General features: G+C 45.3%; 2 protein-coding genes across 3 annotated transcripts in view; one reads left to right on the top strand and one right to left on the bottom strand.

Moving 5' to 3' along the window:
• The first annotated feature begins 384 nt into the window (after positions 1-384).
• scn1ba (sodium channel, voltage-gated, type I, beta a) lies at positions 385-12,103 on the top strand. Its single transcript, XM_076279500.1, has 5 exons — positions 385-453; positions 6,977-7,143; positions 9,122-9,377; positions 11,193-11,334; positions 12,037-12,103. Exons 1-5 carry the CDS (start codon positions 396-398, stop codon positions 12,101-12,103), a joined length of 690 nt encoding a protein of 229 aa, XP_076135615.1. The 5' UTR covers positions 385-395.
• Positions 12,104-16,474: 4,371 nt separating this feature from the next.
• Positions 16,475-21,126, bottom strand: part of gramd1a (GRAM domain containing 1A) — a 44,989-nt gene continuing 40,337 nt past the window's right edge. For both annotated transcript variants that reach the window (XM_076280706.1, XM_076280705.1), the window contains exons 17-19: positions 20,453-20,560; positions 20,075-20,195; positions 16,475-19,367 (exon numbers count right to left, since the gene is read on the bottom strand). In XM_076280706.1, the coding sequence (XP_076136821.1) occupies positions 19,266-19,367; positions 20,075-20,195; positions 20,453-20,560 (331 nt within the window). In that variant the 3' untranslated portion in view covers positions 16,475-19,265. The remainder of the gene's footprint in view (positions 19,368-20,074; positions 20,196-20,452; positions 20,561-21,126) is intronic.

Genomic DNA, 21,126 nt, shown 5'->3' on the forward strand with positions numbered 1-21,126 from the left:
AGGAGGAGGAGGAGGAGAAAGAGACACGCCCTTTGATCACAGACACTTCCCAAGACAGACTCCCCCACACCACCCCACCCCACCCGACCTCCACCCCAACCCCAGCTCCTTGTGTGGTCACACGGGGGTCGAGTCGCGGTCCAGTTGTTTCCTGTTCTCTTCTCTGTTGTGATTTTCTCCTTCAGCACGTTCTGGAGTTGGGTTGGACCAACCAACACGCTTTCTTCACAGAGAGCCCTCGCCTCGTGGCAGACTACCTGCTCACATCCACATCTCCCCCCTGCCAGGGGGTGTGTGAGCACACACAACCGTGTGTGTGTGTATGTGTGTGTGAGAGAGAGAGAGAGAGTGTGTGAGTCTGTGTGTGTGTGAGAGAGAGAAAGAGACGCCTCTTCATGATGATGTCTGCACTGCGGATACTGCTGGTCCCTCTCGCTCTCTGCACTTTGCACGGTGAGTACTGACTGACTTCATTAGCTCTGCTGAGGCATGCATGAGCCGCTACTCTCTTTCTCTCTCTCTTCATCTGTTTCTCTAAAACAAAACCCCACTGTCTTGCTGTAACTGTCTGGAGATATTAGAACAGGAAGGACTCCAGGAGGTAGAAAGGAGAAAGCCTGAGATGGTATCAATGGAGCTGGGTTGAATGGAGCATGTTCATCTCCTTTGAAGTGTGTGTGTGTGTTGGGTGTTCATTCACTATATGCCTCAAAGGATGGATCATGCTATTTATCAGGAACAGAGATTAATAGTTAGTGTAATAGAGATTTGGTCGTGCGCCAGGTTTGCCTCCCTGTTACCCTCCATTCATGCCGGTGTGTGTGTGTGTGTGTGTACGTTTAACTGTTGCCCAATTTCCCAGATGGCCCACCTTAAAAGCCTTAACCAGATGCTCTATTTTTTCTAAGCATGTCATGAAGTAAAGCCATGTGGTGTTGGTAAAGTGGACGTAATGGGGTAAAGCCACATGGTGTTGGTAAAATTGAGGGCACCATCTGATGCAAACCGCCACTCTTAGTGGACACCTATGATCCCTACGTCCGCTTGCGTTATGGTACAAATATGCCACTGACAGCTTGTAGTCAGCATGTGTAAAGGCAACGCCGGCAAAAGTGTGAGAACCAACAACAAACACTGTGTGTGTGTTCACTCAAGCACAAGTAGCAAGAAATTAAATACAAGTCATGTAAAATAATAATAAATCCTAATATCGAAATTAAAATTAAACTCTGCTTGTTTACATGTTGATTTTATCTAGAAATTCAAGGTAGGGGATCCGAGAGTTGAACGCCTGTTTTTGTTGTGCTCAGAAGAGCCTTGGGGGAGTGAGCCAGGCGTTCTTGCTGATGCAGGTAGATGACGTAACCGGGTGTCGAGGGGTTGAGCTTCAGATGTGCACGCATTAGAAGGGCGAGGATGGCTTGCGTAGGGGAGAAACCTCAGATGGCCTCCTCATTATTCCACCTTATGAATACCGGAATCCAAAGGGACTCCTGAGGGACTAAGTAGGGTAGTAGATATCCACTGCTTCGATCTACCAGGTCGGGGGGGAAGAAACAGATGGTCAAACTGGTGAAACTGGCCAAGTTGGGCGAGAGTGAGAGGAGAGAGCTAAATCCATTATGCAACGTCAGTCAGTTAGTTGTGTAACTCTTTTTTTGGAGGAAAACACTTCTTCCATGTGGTTCATGCTTTCAAAATGAAAAGCATTTCACTCGAAACAGAGACAGATACGGGAGTCGTTCACCCAGACCAGATAAGAGGGAAGAACTGGCTGGGGACAAACAGACAGACAGACAGACAAACAGACAGACAGACAAACAGACAGACAAACAGACAGACAGTCAGACAGACAGACAGACAAACAGACAGACAGACAGAATGACAAGCAAGTCCCAGGATGGATATTATCCCAATCCTCTGTTAGTGGGGTTTATATTGCCTATTTCTCACCTGGCTCCCATCTAAATAAATTGTGAGCTCAATTGATGATGAGGTGATCACTGGCTATCCCTGGACAGAGAATAGCCAATGGCGACAGGCAACACATTAAACGTGATGGATGAAGACCTTGAGGATGTCAGCTGTTACTATGACGAATTAGCCATCGACAGATGTAATTGGACAAATACGTTTTAGGTGAGACAGAGAGGAATGTTTTATTTGGCCTTTAATCATGCCAGCTTTGAGGCTTTCCCTGTTCCCTGAGAATCGTAGGCCTACCATCATTAATGGCTTCTGACAAAAAAAACGCACATTATGCAGGATATTTTCAGTGGGGGCCTGATAATCTCTGAGCTCTCAGGTCTCCGCTCCTCCCCCCACCAAGGTCAAGCGGCCGGCAGCCATTCGCACGCATGTTTGCTGCTGTGATTGGGGAGGTGTGTTGCACACAAAAGGGGCCCTGACAGATGGGATGTATGTGGGCTAATGCTAATGCTCATTGGAGGACGATGCTGAACCTAGAGTAGAGATGGAGAGAGTCACATTTCTCACATTTCAAAATCTGATTTAGAAAAACTCATTCATGCATCTATCTCAAGCAGGGTTGACCACTGCAATGGGCTTTTCAGCAGGGTTGATCACTGCAATGGGCTTTTCAGCAGGGTTGATCACTGCAATGGGCTTTTCCTAAAAAGACTATCAAACAGCTTCAGGACAGGTGATACAAAATCCAGCAGCTAGATTTATAAAAACTACCTGAACTGACCACATTACTTCAATACATAAGTAAGACCAAATTGTTCTCAGATGCTTTCTGCTAACTGATCAAACGCACCTCCTTTTAATCATATGCACCCTATATTTTATGACGATTTTAATAATTTTATTTTATGTACTTTACTTTTTTCTTTTCTTTACTATTATTTACTATTTTGTCCTTTTTATGAAGGGCACACTGAACTGCCTCTGAGTAAACTTGCCTTGCCTTGGCTTCATCAGAGACTCAGTACAGTGTGTGTGTGGTGTGGGTGAGTGAGCACTGCGTGTGTGTGTGCGTGTGTGTGTGTGTGTGTGTGTGTGGTGTGGGTGAGTGAGCACTGCGTGTGTGTGTGTGTGTGTGTGTGTGTGGTGTGGGTGAGTGAGCACTGCGTGGAAAACTGCATCACCTCAAGCGCTGATAATGTGTTACTCCTCCCATCTCTGTCATGCATAGTGTAAAATTCTTATTCTCTCACACATAATGTACATAATGTATACATACATAACAAACACATGTTGGTCAAATGTACCCATCTGCAGGCACGTTTAGTACTGTGTGTGTGTGTGTGTGTGGTGTGTGCAATCAAGTATTTATTAAGAGGATATATGGCAGTGCTTTATGTAGCTGACAGGTCGTGCTGGTCAGCATATCTGAGGCAGCCATGTGGCTAGAGAGAAAGGCTGGGGGTGGTGGTGTGTGTGTGTGTGTGTGTGTGAGGGGGCAGGCTGTGGGAGGATGGTAATGGAAAAGAACCTGACAGAGAGGCAGTGAGATGAAGACTAGAAAGTGGAAGATGGAGAGAGTGTGTGAGAGAGAGAGAGTGTGTGAGAGGGAGAGAGTGTGTGAGAGAGAGAGAGTGTGTGAGAGGGAGAGAGTGTGATTCCATTATGGTTTTGCATAGACAGAAAGTCTCAGCAGTTCATATCGGAGACGGAGAATAGAGTGCTGGGGGGAGTCGAGGGGCCGTGAGAGGCGGTCTGCCTGAGCAGGCGGTCATACTCATCTGACCTGGAGGGCAATGAGCTGCAAAATGAGAAGCTTTCGGAGAGCAAGGCAAGAAGAAGGGTCCGTGGAAATGATAATGTGTCTCCGTTCTTCGAGACCCAGACAGGAAAAGTGTTCATTAATCATTTAAGAGTAGGGCGGGTGAAGAGAGAGAGAGAGAGAGAGAAGAGTGCATAAGAGAGGGAGGAGGTGAGAGAGAAGGCTTGTAGACAGGCAGATCCAATAAGAGCAAGGGAACTGAGCTAGTGGATATTTTTCTTTCTTTCTTTTGTTCTGTTGAACGTCTCGCTGCAGTCCTCACTCTGCCACTGCGACGCAGTTTGAATTGTATTCTCGTATCCCCATTGCGTGTAACCACTGGACGTCTGAGGACTGCGGTGTCTGCTCTAGGCTAACTGGGATTGTGTGAGCGTTTTTTGAAGAGACACAGATTGATGGAATGAGGAGACAGCCAGTTAAATCAGTAGCATAACTTGTAGATCCCTCCCACCTGATGAAATATTCAGTAGCTGTGGACAGAGGGGCTTGTGCGGAGATGAAGGAGAGGAACAGGGATAAAGGGCATGCTGAACACTCCCCACTCCATCTTCTCTCCAATCCCTCTCATTTGTATCTCTCTCATACTCAGAGAGCATCATTCCCCAGCCACTTGACCTTCCACCAGTAATCAGCCTGATCTTTAGTGTTCGCTACTCCCTGAGGCAGTGTCCTATCTGTCTCTAGATCAGTGTGTGTGTGTGTGTGTGTGTGTGTGTGTGTGTGTGTGTGTGTGTGTGTGTGTGTGTGTGTGTGTGTGTGTGCCTGGCCTTGCTGAAGATGGGGACGTGTCGATGTTGATCTCAAACAGCAGAGAAAGTGAACACACTATGTGCTTGCATGGAAAATAACTCCCGTGAGCCCTGAGTCCCAGGAATGTCACAGAGGCGACACATTTTCCCTGGATACCGGTCTCTATACATCTCTGACACGATTAGCAAACGTTGCCATGGGAACCCTACAGCGGCTCTTGTTGTTTTACTGTGTTTGTTTTTTGTTTGTTTCATTTCTCCTTGTGACGGTCTTGCCCCGTCTTCCCCCGTCTTGCCCCTCGTTGGTCCAGCTAATGATTCTCTGAGAAAATGTAATAATCCTCATAAAATCCCAGCAGCCTAGCCTGCGGGAGCAGCAGATTATTTATTGAAGCTCTTTTTTCAGGCAGGCAAGCAGGCAGAACTCCCAGGGGCCATTTTTTGGTGCTCAAGCCCCAACGGAGGCATAAACCAATGGCGTGGATTAAAGGTTCTCCCTGACTCATAATCCGGTGTTTTCAGGGCAGATGTGTTGCGTAACGTAATCTGTGTGCGAGCAAGCGCTCGCATTAGAGAATGACTTTGATATTGCGGGTGACTGATGGCCCAGAAGGTCGAGAAGGAGCCCATGATGGCCCCAGGGCACCCTTTGGGAGAGATGCTGCCTTGCTTGTCTGATGCAGTTAGTCTCATGATACGATACGTCCCCATGATATGTCTCTCTGTCAGTCCATCTTTCTCTCACGCTGTCTTTTCACATGCCTGCATTTAACCTGTAGCTCTCCCATCTAAACTGTTTCCCCACCTCCCTCAGTGTCTGTGCTGTACAGTGTTCTCTCTATCTCTGTCTCTCTATGTCTGTGTGTCTGTCTGTGTCTATGTCTGTCGTGCATCTGTGTCTCTGTGGTCTGTTGTGGTGTACTTTACTGTATGCCACATAGTGTATTAACTGTGTTGTCTTCCATGTGTATGTCATGTGATTTGTGTCTTCTGTGCAGCATGCTCCTTTTGCTGCTCTCATGCCCTGTCTCCCTCTTCTTCCTGCTTTATGGGAGTGGCATATGTAGCAACTGTGATAGTTATGTTGATAACCCCCCACCCCCCACTGCTCTCCCTCCCCTCCGATGAGTTTCCCTAAATGCTACCACAACAATGGCTGTGTGACTGTTGCTCGGAACTGTGTTAATTCTTCCTCTCTTTCTCCCTGCTTCCCTCTGTTCTTCTCCTTCTCTTCCTCCCTGCTACAGAAGTGTTTCCGCATTCCCATATCCCGCTTACCTGAACCCCCCCCCCCCAACCCCAAGAGCCCTTTCTTTCTTCCAGCTGTGAAAAAACAAACTCAGGGATTTTTTTCCCAGAATGTTCTGAAGAGAAAAAAAGAGCAATATCAAATCAGTTCCTAGAGATGCTGTCCGTAACCCAGTTCAGCAGAAAGAGAAGGCGACGATGGTGACAGCAATAAGATTGTGTATCAGTATTGTGTAGTGGCGAGTGCCTCAGTTGGACTCGTACAAAAGATCTGCAGCAGAGAGTCATAGTTGGAAGTAACCCCGGATCACAGATTGATCTCGAGCAAGAGGACCTTTTGTGTAGTGTTACTGTTAAACATGTACATTTACAGCGGTGCAGATGCTTCAGTCAAAGCTACAGAGTGCGGTGTGAGAGGCACTTGGAAGCACAGGTGTGTGGCTCTCCGCCGATGTGTTGTCTTGATGCCATATATAGACCCATGCTGCTATATATGATTATAGATAAGCTACATAGAGCTCAAATTGCCAGGAATTGTAAACAAAGCATCTGCGAGCAATTTATTTCCTCTCACACGGAAAGTTCTTTCTGTGACTCGGTGACAGGCTAAATAATTAGCGATGGGTCAAAACAACCATTACTGTGCTGTTAATACGTGGCACAGTTGATTGGGAACTAAAAATAGGCACTGCCTTCTGAAAATGAGTGGAAATAAAATATGCAAGACAAAAAAATGCCTTGATATGAGCTACCTCAGGAATAATAAACAACAACAACAACGTAAATATAACAGCATGCAAATGTAAGTAATGGGAATGCGCACGTAAATGAGCACCAGAAGACTGATGTTGGAAGTTTCTGTCTTGTCTCATGCCCCATTGCTAACATGTAACTTAGATGTGGAGTGCTTGCAATTGCTAAAATGAAAAAAAAAATCTGTCAAAATTTTGTATGCATTATTTGAAATAATATCTCGGTAGGTAGCAGTAGCCATGTCTGAGCACATTCCCTGTAATATTGTAGGGCTAGTTTTTTCTGTTTTGGAATCCAGACTAGTCTTGGACTAACCTGAGAGAAGTAAAGCGATGTCACGCTATCCCAGAACTAGTCCAGAACTAGTCCAGAACTAGTCCAGAACTCCTTTTCAGGAGACTGGACCCTACACTGTGAAAGCCCAGTGGAGAGCACTGATTGTGGGGTCATAACCTCTGGGCCTGTGGTCTGTCCTCAGCTTGTCTTAGTCATGCGGCGTGCGTGGAGGTGGACTCGGACACGGAGGCGGTGGCAGGTGAGGGGTTCAAGATGGGCTGCATCTCCTGCAAGCTGAGGGGGGAGGTGGAGGCCACCGCCACAGTGGACTGGTACTTCATGGCCGAGGGAGAGAGAGAATTCTCCCATGTGAGTATGCTTCCCACTCTGTCTTGCTCAGACATTAAAGATGCAGTCAGCAATTGCGCAGGAAGTCGCATACTGACTGCACCTTTAAGCACGACCATGTGTATTAGGGTCACTGTTCGTTGTGGGTGACTTTTTCTACTCATAATGTTCTGGATGTGTTTTTTAGTATGCTGCCTGAACTATTCTGTGCTATTGGGTTGTGTCATGTCAAGTGCCATAAAAAGCCCACTTCAGCCTCAGAATTCATGCTCAGGAAGTTTTACTAACACTGGTTAGTTTACAGACTCCCGTTCATGCCTGGCAACAAGCATATACCAAGTATGAACCTGACCATAGCTGATCTGTATCACCTCTTATATGATGCAAATCTAACTACAGTGGCAGGCACATTTAGGATAGCCCGATACATAACAGTTTTTACTCAGCATATTTTATGTAGTAAAAGTTGTAATAGGAACATGAAAACCACTGCAATTATTCTGCTGGTAATCATTTGGTCTATAAGAGTAGCCAGACTGACATCTGAGCAGTTGCTGTTGTCCATTAGACTCATGAGAGGGCAGACACATGCATTTTTTATGCTGAGGTGCTTTGTCTCTGTATTGGCAATTGGCAAGAAAACCTCATCACATAATAGAGTTTAGCCCATTAGCCAGATGCCTTGGCTCCGCTCTGCACTAAGCCAAAGTAAAGCACCACCTCAAGGTTCACTGATAGATTTGCTATGTCAACGATGTCATCCATCTTAAGTTAGTTGCTAAAGCAGAAATGTTCTACAGTACAGATGTGACAACGGAAGGCATGACATTGGCGAGTATTGTGAGAACTGTGTCTCAACATTAGTGAACATTTTTTTCAAACTTTGACATTGCTTCAATAGTGTTAAAACACATAATCACATTATGGAATGAGAGATTTAATGTAAGTGTGTGGATGTGTGTACTTACAGTGCACTAGGTGGTTGTACATTGGTGTGTTTGTATGTGTGTGTATGTACAGTTCTGCTTGGATGCAGCACAACATTGTGTAACTTGATTCTGTTCAACGGAATGTCAAGGACAGAGTCAGAGACAGAGTGAGAATGTGGACAGGGGTTTAACCTTTGAGCTTTTTGTCTATTCTGAGCTCAGTAAGGGCCTGACAGGGCCACAGTGTTGCTGACCTACAATGGAACAGTGACCTGAAAAAAAGGTCATGTGTTTTGACAACTGTGAATGCTCTACCCACCCAGATGATTTTAATTGGAATATTGCTGAAAGGTGCAGCATGTATTGACCATAAAAATGAAAAAAGTGAGGGGTTAGGTGCCTTGCTCAAGGGCACTTTAGCCGTTCCTACTGGTTTGTGTTCGAACCAGCAACCCTCCGGATACAAGTCCGAAGCGCTTACCAGTAGGCCACGGCTGCCAAATACATTGCAATGCTGGATATTGTGGAAGTTAAGAAAAGCTATTTTAAAACTGTGTGGAGTGGAACTGAATCCACAGGCCCTAATTTGAAGTGCAAAGTCTTAAGTCTAGCTAAAGCTAATTTAATAACTAGGAAAAAATGTAAGGCACCATAGACAAGACCTTTACCGCAAACATTGAAGAATCAGCTCAATGCTTCCACATGCCAGTCAGTGTCTATAGTTCATGCAAAAGAACGTTGCTTGCTAACAACCGCAGGTAGTAGCCAACACTAGTGGCGAGGTTGCCTAGAAGGAATCGTGAGAAGGATCTCAGTTTCACATCATGAACTGAGAATGATAGCCAGGTTTTAAAAAACAAAAGATGTATCTCTGACTACCTTAAACACAGAAGCTGTGTCACTGATGCATTTAAAAATACCCCGCTAGCCTATGTAATGACCTTGTACAAAAAAGCATTGGGTTCCTCAAAATTCCATAGCGCATACGTCACTTTGCCTCACGGCACACAAGTGTGCCTCAGCAAGACCACTGCATTAGATACTTAGTTTCCTCTACTGTCCCTCCATAGATCTTCAGATATGACCCTGAAGACGCCCCAAAGCTAGACGAACTCGACATCCGTGACGAGCGTTTCTACGGCCGTCTGGACTGGAATGGCAGCAAGAACACGCTGGACGTGCAGGACGGCTCCATCTACATCCTCAACGTCACCTTCAATGACACAGGCACCTACCGCTGTCACTTTGACCGCCATCTCACCTTCACCAACTATGACTACCACACCAACACCACCAAGTTCGTCGTCATCAATGTGGTGCCCAAAGGTGAGTGAGAGTTTGAGTGTGACAGATGATGATGGTGATGATGAAAAAGAGATGGAAGTAACATTTGACATTTTGGTGTCGGGGGTGTCACAGGGCAACTGGTGCCAGTAGTGTATACATTTTAAACTTAGAAGTCCGTAATTTACAAAATGAGAGGCACAACCTCCAGAGCTGTTCTTCATAGTCATTGGCCAGCGTGTTGAGCAAGCTGAAATGTTGAGGGGCGAACAGTTGAGAACAAAAAAATATTATAAATTCGGCATATTCAAAGAATTTGAAAGGATTTTTTTCAAACTTCAAAGTTACAGATGTTAGAAATCTGTGTGTGCTTAGGGCCACCTAGCTTCAACCGGCACAATTTAGGATTCAGAGCCGTGACAGAACTTAATAATAGTCAAATTATTATGTTATTAGTCAAATGAAAATTAGGTTATCAAAACCAGGATAGATCTTAAAGACCCAGAAGATCTGACTGGAAATAATGTCAGTACAGAGTTACCCACCTGGTCTCCACAGCTAAAACAAATGAAACACACAGACTAACACAGGATAGGGCCTTCAGGTGTGTAGTAACACTGACAGACTAGACGGTGCTTGAATCACAGAAGACTCTGTGATATCAGGTGAAAGTACAGTGCAATGGAAATGCATCTGTTGCCCTCGGACACGAATCAGCTAACTGCGCACGAAATGGCCACATTCAACGGCCTGATTAGAGGTATCAAAACCAAGGACGCTGTTACTAAAAGCCACCTGTTGTTGAAATAATTGATGTAACCAAGGTCACAGTATCAAGTTAGCTTACATCAGAGTACTTGTACACAGTATGTGGCTGTGAATCGCTGTCAGGCCATGAGATATTGATGCAGGACAGAGAACATCCAGAGAACATCCAGAGACTCCAGTGTTCTAACTGCATGTCTATTTTAAGGTCAATTTCATTTAAAAAACATTTTCAGTCCAATAAATATAATCCATGTTTCATATAACAGAAGGATCATGGTTGTGTAGTAAAGCAGGGCTGATGATTGGTGAGGGTGTTATGAGTCAGTGACAGTCATAAAATCCTCTAATTTTTCATTCTGTCGATGGGGACAGCCAAGGATAACCCAGTTACTTTACAAGGGCCGTTCAGTTTCGATTGGAATTAATCGTTTTTTTAAATGTTTTTTAAGTTAGATTTTTAACAGTTTGTGGAAACTTTAACAGTTTGTGATAATTTCATTTGTTGTATTTTAGCCTTTGTACTATTTAAGAGAGATGATGGGAGGCAATAGTCACCTTTTGAAATAGCACATCCCTGTGGCCAGTTAGCTGTATTACAAGTGAACAGAAAATTCAGCAGCTCACCTTGACATGATAGAGTGGACAAGATTATTTTGGATGTGCTGTTGCTGAAGTTGTGCCATTTGAGTAGTCCGAGATGGAGTGCACGTCCATGCACAGCATTCATGCCACTTACGTCTCGATTTTCTCGGCACGCCTATAATACGGGGCAGCCGTGGCCCACTGGTTAGCACTCTGGACTTGTAACCAGAGGTTTGCCGGTTCGAGCCCCGACCAGTGGGCCACGGCTGAAGTGCCCTTGAGCAAGGCACCTAACCCCTCACTGCTCCCTGAGCGCCGCCGTTGAAGCAGGCAGCTCACTGCGCTGGGATTAGTGTGTGCTTCACCTCACTGTGTGTTCACTGTGTGCTGTTTGTGATTCACTAATTCACCGATTGGGTTAAATGCAGAGACCAAATTTCCCTCACGGGATCAAAAAAAGTATATATATATATATATATAATAATGCTGTAACTTTCTCCCCCTCAGCCACTCGAGGCTTGGCCTCCATCTTGTCGGAGGTAATGATGTACGTATCGATCATTGGGCTCCAGTTATGGCTGCTGGTTGAGATGGTGTACTGTTACCGGAAGATAGCGGCCGCAGGGGAGGAGGCCTTGAGAGAGAGCGCGTAAGTAGCCATTCTTTTAGCCCTACTTCACCCGTATGCAGTGGTGTAGTCTACGTGATACGCAGGACTACGCAGTATACCCACTTAAAAACATCATCATCTCAGTCTATCCACTTACAATAGGCTAGGGTATGTATTAACATTTGGGGTGGATCACAGTATACCCACTACAGCTAACAAGACTACACCACAGTATACCCACTACAGCTAACAATACTACATCACAGTATACCCACTACGGCTAACTAGGCTACACCACAGTATACCCACTACAGCTAACTAGACTACATCACAGTATACCCACTACAGCTAACAAGACTACATCACAGTATACCCACTACAGCTAACTAGACTACACCACTACCTGTATGCACTGCTGAGTCTGCAGATGCTCAAGGAATGGATGAAATGCCTCCTGTACCTCCATTAAGCGGTTGACTTTTATTATCCTTAAGAGTTACTGCAGAATCGAGGGCCTGAACTTTTCTTTTTTCTGTTTCCTTCTGTGAAGTGTCACTCTGTGGTCAGCTTCTGAATTCTTCTGTTTCCCCTTTAATGCACAAGCACTTCCCTTGGTCCCTTCTACTGTCCTGTTTCTGTCCATCAGAGCCGCTCAGCTGTGTCTTTTTGCCTAATTTTCTGCTTTTCTCAACTCTTTACGCATTTTCTGTACTTTTTTCTTCCCTCCTGCCTCTTTCTCAGGGCGGAGTACTTAGCCATAGCCTCGGAGAGTAAAGATAACTGTGCAGGTGTTCAGGAGTCAGAATAACACAGGTAGGTCTGCCTTCAGGCTGCTACCAGAGTATCAATCAGGCCTGCTGCTGTCTGATCTAATTGCCCAGGCATTGTCTCTCTGCTGCCTTCCCCTCCAATGGCCACAGACTCTGCTACATCTGTTTACATCACTGTGTTTACAGACATAATGTATTTTTTGTGGGGGGGGGGCATAACAATGGAATGGAATTTAGAGAAAAAAACTTGGTGTAATTATGAAGTTCTGTTTGTGTGACAGGTCTACATGTGTTCATCTCAAGACAAAGATAGTCTCCATCAGGCCGAACGTCCCCAAACACCAGGCGTCCCCGCTGTCCTGTACGCAGCTTTGAGCCAGGGCTTGTAATTGACTCCATTCACGTCTGCACAGCATCCACTCAGACAGAACAGAAGACCGATCCAATACGTCACTAACACCTCTGGACCTCACAGTACCTTTAACGCTTTGTCCCTCACATTAGATGTGTCAGAACGATGTAGCTCAGTTTTCACTCGTAGATGAGGAAGTAACAATGTAATACATGGTGAGAAATTGGATAGCAATGGATTGCTGAAGTCGGGCATGTTAGCTAAAGAGAAACGGCACACTTATGTCTATATGAAAGACAATAATCAAATGGCAAATGTTATGAAGTTGTAAATATGCACTGTTGTATGCTATCACTTGTTGACACACTAGTTAGACTGATTTCAAATGTCTCTCTACTGACTTAACTAGTGTTCTGCTTTATGAAGATCAGTGACTGAAATTACACTACTCACAAAAAGTCAGGGATATTCGGGTTTTAGGTGAAATTTCAGGATGAAATTAAAATTCACTATAACCTTTACAGGTGAACTTAAAGGTGCTCTAAGCGATGCCACGCGTTTTTTAGGTTAAAACATTAATGTCACTTACTGCAAACATCACCTAACCAACCGCTAGCTGTCTGTGTCCTGAATACACTGTAAAAAAACGCAATCTCTGTGGACAGCCCAGGCTCCAAAAACGGCAACAAAACCAACCTGGGCAAACCTAGCCCATAAAAACATAACAAACTGTTCCAGCAAATCACAGACGAGATGCGCGTTTAGGAGAGTTTCAATTGCACTGGAGCAACACAGGAGGGAGGGGAGGGCCGTAGCGAGCTAGCCAACAGAAACAGAAGTCAACAGAAGTGACATTACCCAGCATTGCTTAGAGCACTTTTAATGTGACCTTCTCTAAACTTTTGAATGCGCATGTCCAACAGTTCAATGTTTCAGTACTTTCTGTGCTGAAACATTAAATTTCACCCAAAAGCCATATATCCTGATATAACTTTTTGTTTGTTTAGTGTATATAAATCATAAATCAACATACTTGGTCATATAGATGCATTAGACATGGATTTATAAGATAAGGTGCAACTGAAAGGCTTTGTCACAGGGGGCATGATCTTGCAGCTGATAAAGTATTCAATTGTAACAGCAGCTGTATATGATTGGATTACTGGCGAGAGATGTTTTGTGTAAACAGAGCTTCCTTCTGATAGCATGCAGGTCTATATGCAGTGAGGGTACAATTTCTACTAAACTGTAATAACTAAACTGAGATGTTAGACATTCCTCTTTGTTGACCATCACATAAAGCACATCATGGCCATTTGGGCACAAGCGCACACCACACAGTTGTACAGCTCTCCTGTACCTCTCTCCACTCAGAACACTACCCCTAAAACATCTCACTCGTGTAAATATTTAAATATAATGTATTATTCTCTGATGCAATGGAATTGTACGGATGACACTAGTGGTCAGTTTTGATAAGGTTTTATCTTTTGCTAAAAACACTTCACTAACTCTTCACTAACAAACATACTCTACCCTGTTAACAGAGGTGGTCCACATATTAACTTAGCATGCATTTTAACATTTTATTAAATGTTGTAGCTAAGCATCCACTGAAAAAAGTCCCATTGGCCCCAAGGCCTCCTCAGCTATGTTGAGAAATGCTATGGGTCTAATGGAGGCCTGGGCAGGCAGATGTGCATTACAGCGGCTGTAGCTGCTGGTGAAGTGTGTGCTTATTTATGCCACTCAAACAAATGTATTAGATGATGATGATTCAGGAAGTCCATGTTCCATGAAGAGAAGCCTACATGCATTTTAAAGTCAATGTTTTCTATTCCCTGGAAATTTCTCTGCCTTGATCCCTACAGTTAAAGAAAGTAATATGAAGATTGTTTTTTTTTTATTCATTTTTCTAGGGCTGCATGACAGTTATTTGGTTAGCAATCCCCTAATGCTTGGGATGCAATGTTAAAAATCATCTCACTTGTGCCTCGCACGGAAATGTTTTCCAAACCTCCGACAAAATGAAGTCTTAGCTAAGCTATGTAGACCAAATGCACTGGAGGCAAATTAGGCTCTAGTGAAGGAGAATGCAAACAAAAAGGCAAAAAAAAAAAAATGTATTGTGTGTTATCAGGTCACTCATAAAGCCTGTGAGATTTATTTGGGGGGGGGGCAGCAAAACACTGCCCAACTGACTGCCGTTCAGTGGAGCCTACGTGTGCCACGGAGGTGACAAAGGGGAAAAAAATATTTCCAAAGTACAGGCACAGATTTTACTTGTGGGATGTTGCATCTTGTAATAATTCAGGTTTATACTGCATGACTTAGCGAAGTTTGAAAGAACTGAAGGTTTAGTCTTTCCTCTTAGCTATAATGAGATGAGCGCCAAGTCGATTTGCCTGTGTGTCGCATAAAATTTAAACTAAGAAAGGTATTAACAACTAAGGATGCCACCACACCTGGTCACTAATGATGTGTTGTTGCATATCAGTGGTCTTGTCTGGTATGACCCCCTATGCCTTCTCTTCAGTTTGCTGAATTGTCATTGCTGAATTAATATGTTAAAGCGGGCAACTAGGTCACTCAGGCATGGTCCTTTTCATGTCTACCGAGACTGAATGTTCACTTTGGGTGTCTAGGTTGGTAACTCCACTCTCACCATGACCGCATACCCTGTTCACATAAAACATTTGGGGGGCAAAAGCTATTCAAAAAGTATGCATTTCATATACGTATATGTGAAAATGTTGCTTGCCAAACAAATTTTGAAAAGCATATGATTAAGTATAATAAAAAATGTAATGGAAATCATGCCTTGTGTCCTGTTCTTTGTACTCATCTACTGTAGCGTAACCTAATTCCCTGAACCATTACATAAATGTGTTTACATTGGTTTCGATTACTTTCTTTGTTATTTTGTCCATTGAACTTGTTAATTGTATCTTCTAGGCAGGCTGCACACTAGTTAGGCAGGTAGACTGAAATACCATAGGCTACACATTACCAGAGACCATTTACACATGCACATTACAGAGACCATTGCAGGGTGAATTACTAAATGTATTTAATGTATTTTATTGCTATTTTATTGCCTAATTAAAATACTAACCTATTGGTGTACAGGAATTTCAGCCAGCTCACCACAGTTGAGAATACTGGATCCTGTTGCGGCACTTTGTTTATTGTGACTAAACTGGTAGCATTTAGCCTTAGTTATAGGTTTACTGTAGGTTACTGTGTTGTGCTGGGTGATGTCCACCTGTGAAAAGGGGTTATTTCATTCCATTATAAACACTTAAACCATTCAAATGTCCAAGATGGTTTCTGTATGTAAAGCAGGACAAGGCAAACTGGACTATGGAGTGGGGAAAACAGCACTATTCCGATGAGGAAATATATCCTATTTTGAGATGAAATTCTTCACTGTCAAACACAAGAGCATAAGCTTATCTTGCTTAGACACACACAAGCACGTTAAGCAAACATTGCAGATATCAACCTATTGAGAGCTGACAGCAGCAATCTCTAAGTGCCGTGTTTTAAATGAAGTCAGAGATTAAGATCATGACTAAAAGAGACCAACCTATTCACTGATAATGGCAGTATATAATGTCCACAGTTTACACAAAGGGGGCACTCATTAAATATAAATATGAATAATGAGAATGTCTCGTGATGTGGGAGGGGAGATTTCACAAAGCAAACAAGCCCTTATTCATTCACGAGGCACGAGTTCCTGAGTGCACTTTAACTTTACTTCTGGTGCAAACCTTTCCTCACAGCTAACATGTAACCTGAGATGAGATAGATTCTCCCTCTGGCATTAGGCAGTATTAGGACCACATAACAAATGCACAGGAAAGACAATGGACCTAAAAGGTGTCGCATATAATCTGAGAGGGCTCATGAGCATGGTGTCTCTGCTGAGGATATTTACACAACGCACACACAGAGAGAGAGAGAGAGATACAATAACACACACACACACAATAACACACATACACACACACAGACAAAGGGGAGTGAAGAAAGCAGTCATGGGGAGGCTGAGTTGTTGCATATTTCATAGGTTCTTATTTCTCCATGTCACCTGGTGTGTACAATCAAATCTTTACAGTACATTCACCCTTCCCTTTCAACCCCCCCCCCGCCCATCCCTCCATTGCTTGCCTCCTCCTCCCTCCCTGTCCCCAAATAAATAACACATCCTTTCATCACTCACAAGAGCTGTGCCCAGCAAAGCCCACACGCATACACCACTGACAGACCAGGACAGGAGAGAGGGAGACGGAGGAGCAGAGAAAGGGATGGAAAAAAGAGGGATGAAGAGAAGAGAGTGATGTAGAGAGATCGAGAGAGGAAGAGAGGGGTGAAAAGAAGAGAGTGATGTAGAGAGAGGAGAGAGAGGAAACAGAGGGATGAAGAGAAGAGTGATGTAGAGAGAGAGAGAGGAAGATAAGTGATTTAAGACACAAAGGATGGTTGAGAAGACACAAAGGATGAGAGAGAGAAAGATATTAAAGGGTGAGAACAACTAATAAAAACCACATCAGATACAAAAGCATGAAATGCAATAAAAGACCAAAACAAAAATAAAAACACGGCAACACAAATACTGTGACAGGTTCCCTTTTTCTTCATCCGGGCCTCACAAGTTCTGCTTGGTCCTTTAACGTCCAGCCCAGTGAACTACAACAAACAGCTAATGACTGCATCTATGTTCAGCTGGTAGAGTCTACAGGAACCCCCCAAAGTTCAAGTTCTGGTTGATAATAATACAGTTCTAAGCAACCTGATACTGTAGACCAGTAACAGCAGGCAAAGGGATGATGAACACTCATCCTTGAAAGACACTGGGAGGAAGTCCATTCCATACACACGTCCACACACACACTCGCACGCACGCACACACGCACACACACACACACACACACACACACACACACACACACACACACACTCGCACTCGCGCACACACACACACACACACACACACACACACACACACACACACACACACACACACACACATACAAACTGATGAATTTCAAGAGACAATGAGGAAACAAACAAACAAACAAACAATATAAGAACAACAATTAGCCTCACCCTATTTGCCTGTTGCCTCTTTCTAAACCCCATTCAAGTTTTGTCCATTTTGTTTGTGTGTTCTGCAGTCTGGCGTCCCTCTTCATTATTGCTTTTGGGGACTGAAGCATCTGGGCCTTCTCTCACCCGCTTGGTCCATGTTGACAGCTCAAACACAGAGTGCAGCACAAACTACGCATACGCATGGGGTTACAGTGAGCTTCTTAGTCCAAGAGTCTCTACAATAAATACTGAGTAGGGATCAAGACACACAAACTTGCTCTTCAGTATGGTTCCAAACATACACACACACACGCACAAACACACACTTTGTAGAGTAGCATCAGTCTTGGTTCTCTTATAGTCTGAAAAAGACTTCAACTAATAAACAAACACACACACGGTTGACCTCTGGAGGTATGGAGGTGACAAAAGAGTCCAAAAAGTAAAAAAAACAAACAAAAAAACAAAATAAAAGTAAAACGCAGTACAGGGTCCACTAGTGACCATCTCTAGCCTACTGAACCCCTCCCACCCCCAACATGCAGATGGCAGGCAAACTTTGACCTCCTGAGAGGAGTGCTGGTCACCCTCTCAGTCAATACCCAGTCTTTCAAGTAGTCCTCTACTACACATAATATACTGTATATCTTCAGAAAAGGACAGAACAGTGACCGAAGACGTGAGGAGAGGTGAAGTGGAGAGGAGAAGAGAGGGAGAAGCGGACTGCGTCGCACGGGCAGTCAGGAGGCAGTTAAGTCTTCTGCTGTTTAGTAGGCTGGGACACGACTGGGGTGTCAGCTGTCAGCGTCCCTCTGCTCAGTTCACTTTAGCTCTGTCTGATGAGGGCGCAGTCTTCTCCAGGAAACGCCCGCAGAGAGAGAGAGAGAGAGAGAGAGAGAGAGAGAGAGAGAGAGAGAGAGAGAGAGAGAGAGAGAGAGAGAGAGAGAGAGAGAGAGAGAGGGAGAGAGAGAGAGAGAGACAGGAAGATGGCTCAAGGTGCAGCTCAGTCGAGAGGTTCCAAAGTGAACCATTCTGAGGTGATGCTTTGCGGCCAGTAAAAACAAGTGACAAACTCCTTGTTTGCCCGTCTGAGTGATCAAAGCCAGCTTTTTTCTGTTGTGGTTGGATGTGGTAGAAGTCAATGATGAAGTTATTGCTGTAGTCGACCAGAGGGTGTGTCTGGGGAGGACTGAAATGTTGAAATGCTTGGACGATTTGCTCAATTTTTCTGTGTGCGCAGTTGCCCTTTGTATGGAGATCTGGTCTTTTGAGTGTTCTTCCACACTGCGTTCCGTTCTCAATTCCCATAATGCATGATGAGCCCCTCTCCTCGCCTCACACACACACACATGTAGTCAGCCCCCTCTCCTCGCCTCACACACACACACATGTAGTCAGCCCCCTCTCCTCGCCTCACACACACACACATGTAGTCAGCCCCCTCTCCTCGCCTCACACACACATGTAGTCAGCCCCCTCTCCTCGCCTCACACACACACACATGTAGTCAGCCCCCTCTCCTCGCCTCACACACACATGTAGTCAGCCCCCTCTCCTCGCCTCACACACACACATGTAGTCAGCACCCTCTCCTCGCCTCACACACACACATGTAGTCAGCACCCGTCCGTGGGCCTCTCATACACTCCCAGTGGTGTTTCTGGCTCCAACAGCACACTGGGAGGCTGAGTGGTGGGGGTCTAGGCAGAGGGGGTGTGTGAGGTCCTCCGGAGTAGGGGGGTAGGAGAGGGTCAGTGTTCTGGAAGTGTCTCTGTGGGGGGGTCCGCAGGGATGTCCTCCTGGGGCTCTTCCGGAACGATTCCTTTGTGCAGCTTTTCCAGTGACTGTTTCATCTGCGGAACGTCAAGCAGACAAAGACAGGTTAGCTCAGGGGACGTGCTGGCAAAGACAGGTCAGCTCTGTTGGCTTGGTAAAGTCCTTGCGTCTTACAGTACAGTACACATGGTGTAAAGCAGTGTCAGTGTGTCAGTGGATGTGCTCATTGGGCTAGTGAGACAATCAGACAAATATCTGCCCACATACAGACCACACACACACACACACACACACACACACACAAACACGCACACACACACACTCACACTCACACACACACACACACACACTCACACACGTGCAGAGAGCATGTAGTGAGTGGACACTCTGCTCTGTACTGTAGTAGAACAGGCATGGTCAGAAGAGCAATGACCTCAACGCGTTTACAACCTGAACTGTGAACGTTATTGACAGTAAACATGAGATGGCCTGGTCTGACACACACACACACACACACACACACACACATACACAGAAAGGAGACATGCTGTCACTATGCACCGGGGGTAACCTCAGGGGCCGTGGGCAGAGAGGTATTCCTAGTACCGGTAGGTGGTTCTGTGACAAACGTGGCTAAGCTAAAACAGAGCACTTGCCAACACATCCATGGGGCTTTGCCATTAGGGCGCTACCCTCCTACTCTTGAGTTCACTAAGCCACTCAGGGTTATCACTGAGCCACTGTGTGGAGTGGGTGTTGTGTGATACGTGTGTGTGTAGCATACCTGGTCCAGTAGAGTGACGGAGGACTGCAGGATCTGCTGCCACTTGCTCAGCTGCGCCTGGTGGAACTGCCTCTGCAGCTGCAGCACCTGGGCCCATTCACCTGCCGACTGTGGAAGAGGGCTGGGACACACACACACACACACAAATCAACAAATAACAAAGACAAAAACAGATTGAAAGAAAAGGAGTGTCCATGGCACTACTAAAGAGCAATCACAAGGGTGCACTTCATATGATCACTACATCAAACCTCACTCCCAAATCAAAACGGCCTCTCTCAGTCACAGTGCGCGAATGCTCTTCTTATCACACTCTGTATGCAAGTGAGGCGCTGCGCAAGAGTGCAGTTCCTTGGCGTGGCCTGCAGATGTCCTCACCTGTCTGTGAGCGAGTAGGCGTGCCAGGTCTCCAGGGTGTGGGCCGCCCGCTCCAGTGCCCACAGCTTATAGAACAGCAGCATGTTCAGGGCCACCAGCACCACCAGACTACAGAGGGCAAGGGAGGGGGGGGGGGGGGAGCAGGGAGAAGACAGGAAGAGTCCAAAGCCAAGGCAAATAGAGAGATTTGAAGAAGTGGAGAGAGGCCAGGTGACAAAATGAGAGACAGAGAGATAGAGAGAGAGACAAAGAGAGAGACAGAAGAGGTGAGACTCTGCATCTATAATGTAAACCATGAGACAATCAACAAACCATCTATTATGCAAACCAAGGGCAGTAGACTTGTGGCGACACAGGTGTATTTGCCATTCTAATGTCCTTCCTAACAGCCCCTCTTTCTCATTCAAAATAACTCTGGTTCTGCATCATACGGCCTCTATGGCTCATATGAGGAGCAGTCAGGACAGTGGCTGCCCCCAGCTGACCAGGATGCGGGTGACATATTTGAATAGATTTGCATAAGGAAAGGCGGCATCTGGCACAAACAAATACAGGGGTTGGGTTGGGTTGGGGTGGGTTGGGAGGGGAGGGGAGGGGACAGCAGGTTAGGGGAACGGGATAAGGTGTTGGGAGCGGACAAAGGGCTTCTCCAGTTGAGGCTCAGGGGCCTCATT

Source organism: Alosa pseudoharengus, unplaced genomic scaffold, assembly GCF_046254945.1.
Source record: "Alosa pseudoharengus isolate Yale_2024_CS ecotype anadromous, Long Island Sound unplaced genomic scaffold, YU_APseudo_1.1 YU_APseudo_1.1_scf_12, whole genome shotgun sequence".
Lineage (NCBI taxonomy): Eukaryota > Metazoa > Chordata > Actinopteri > Clupeiformes > Clupeidae > Alosa > Alosa pseudoharengus.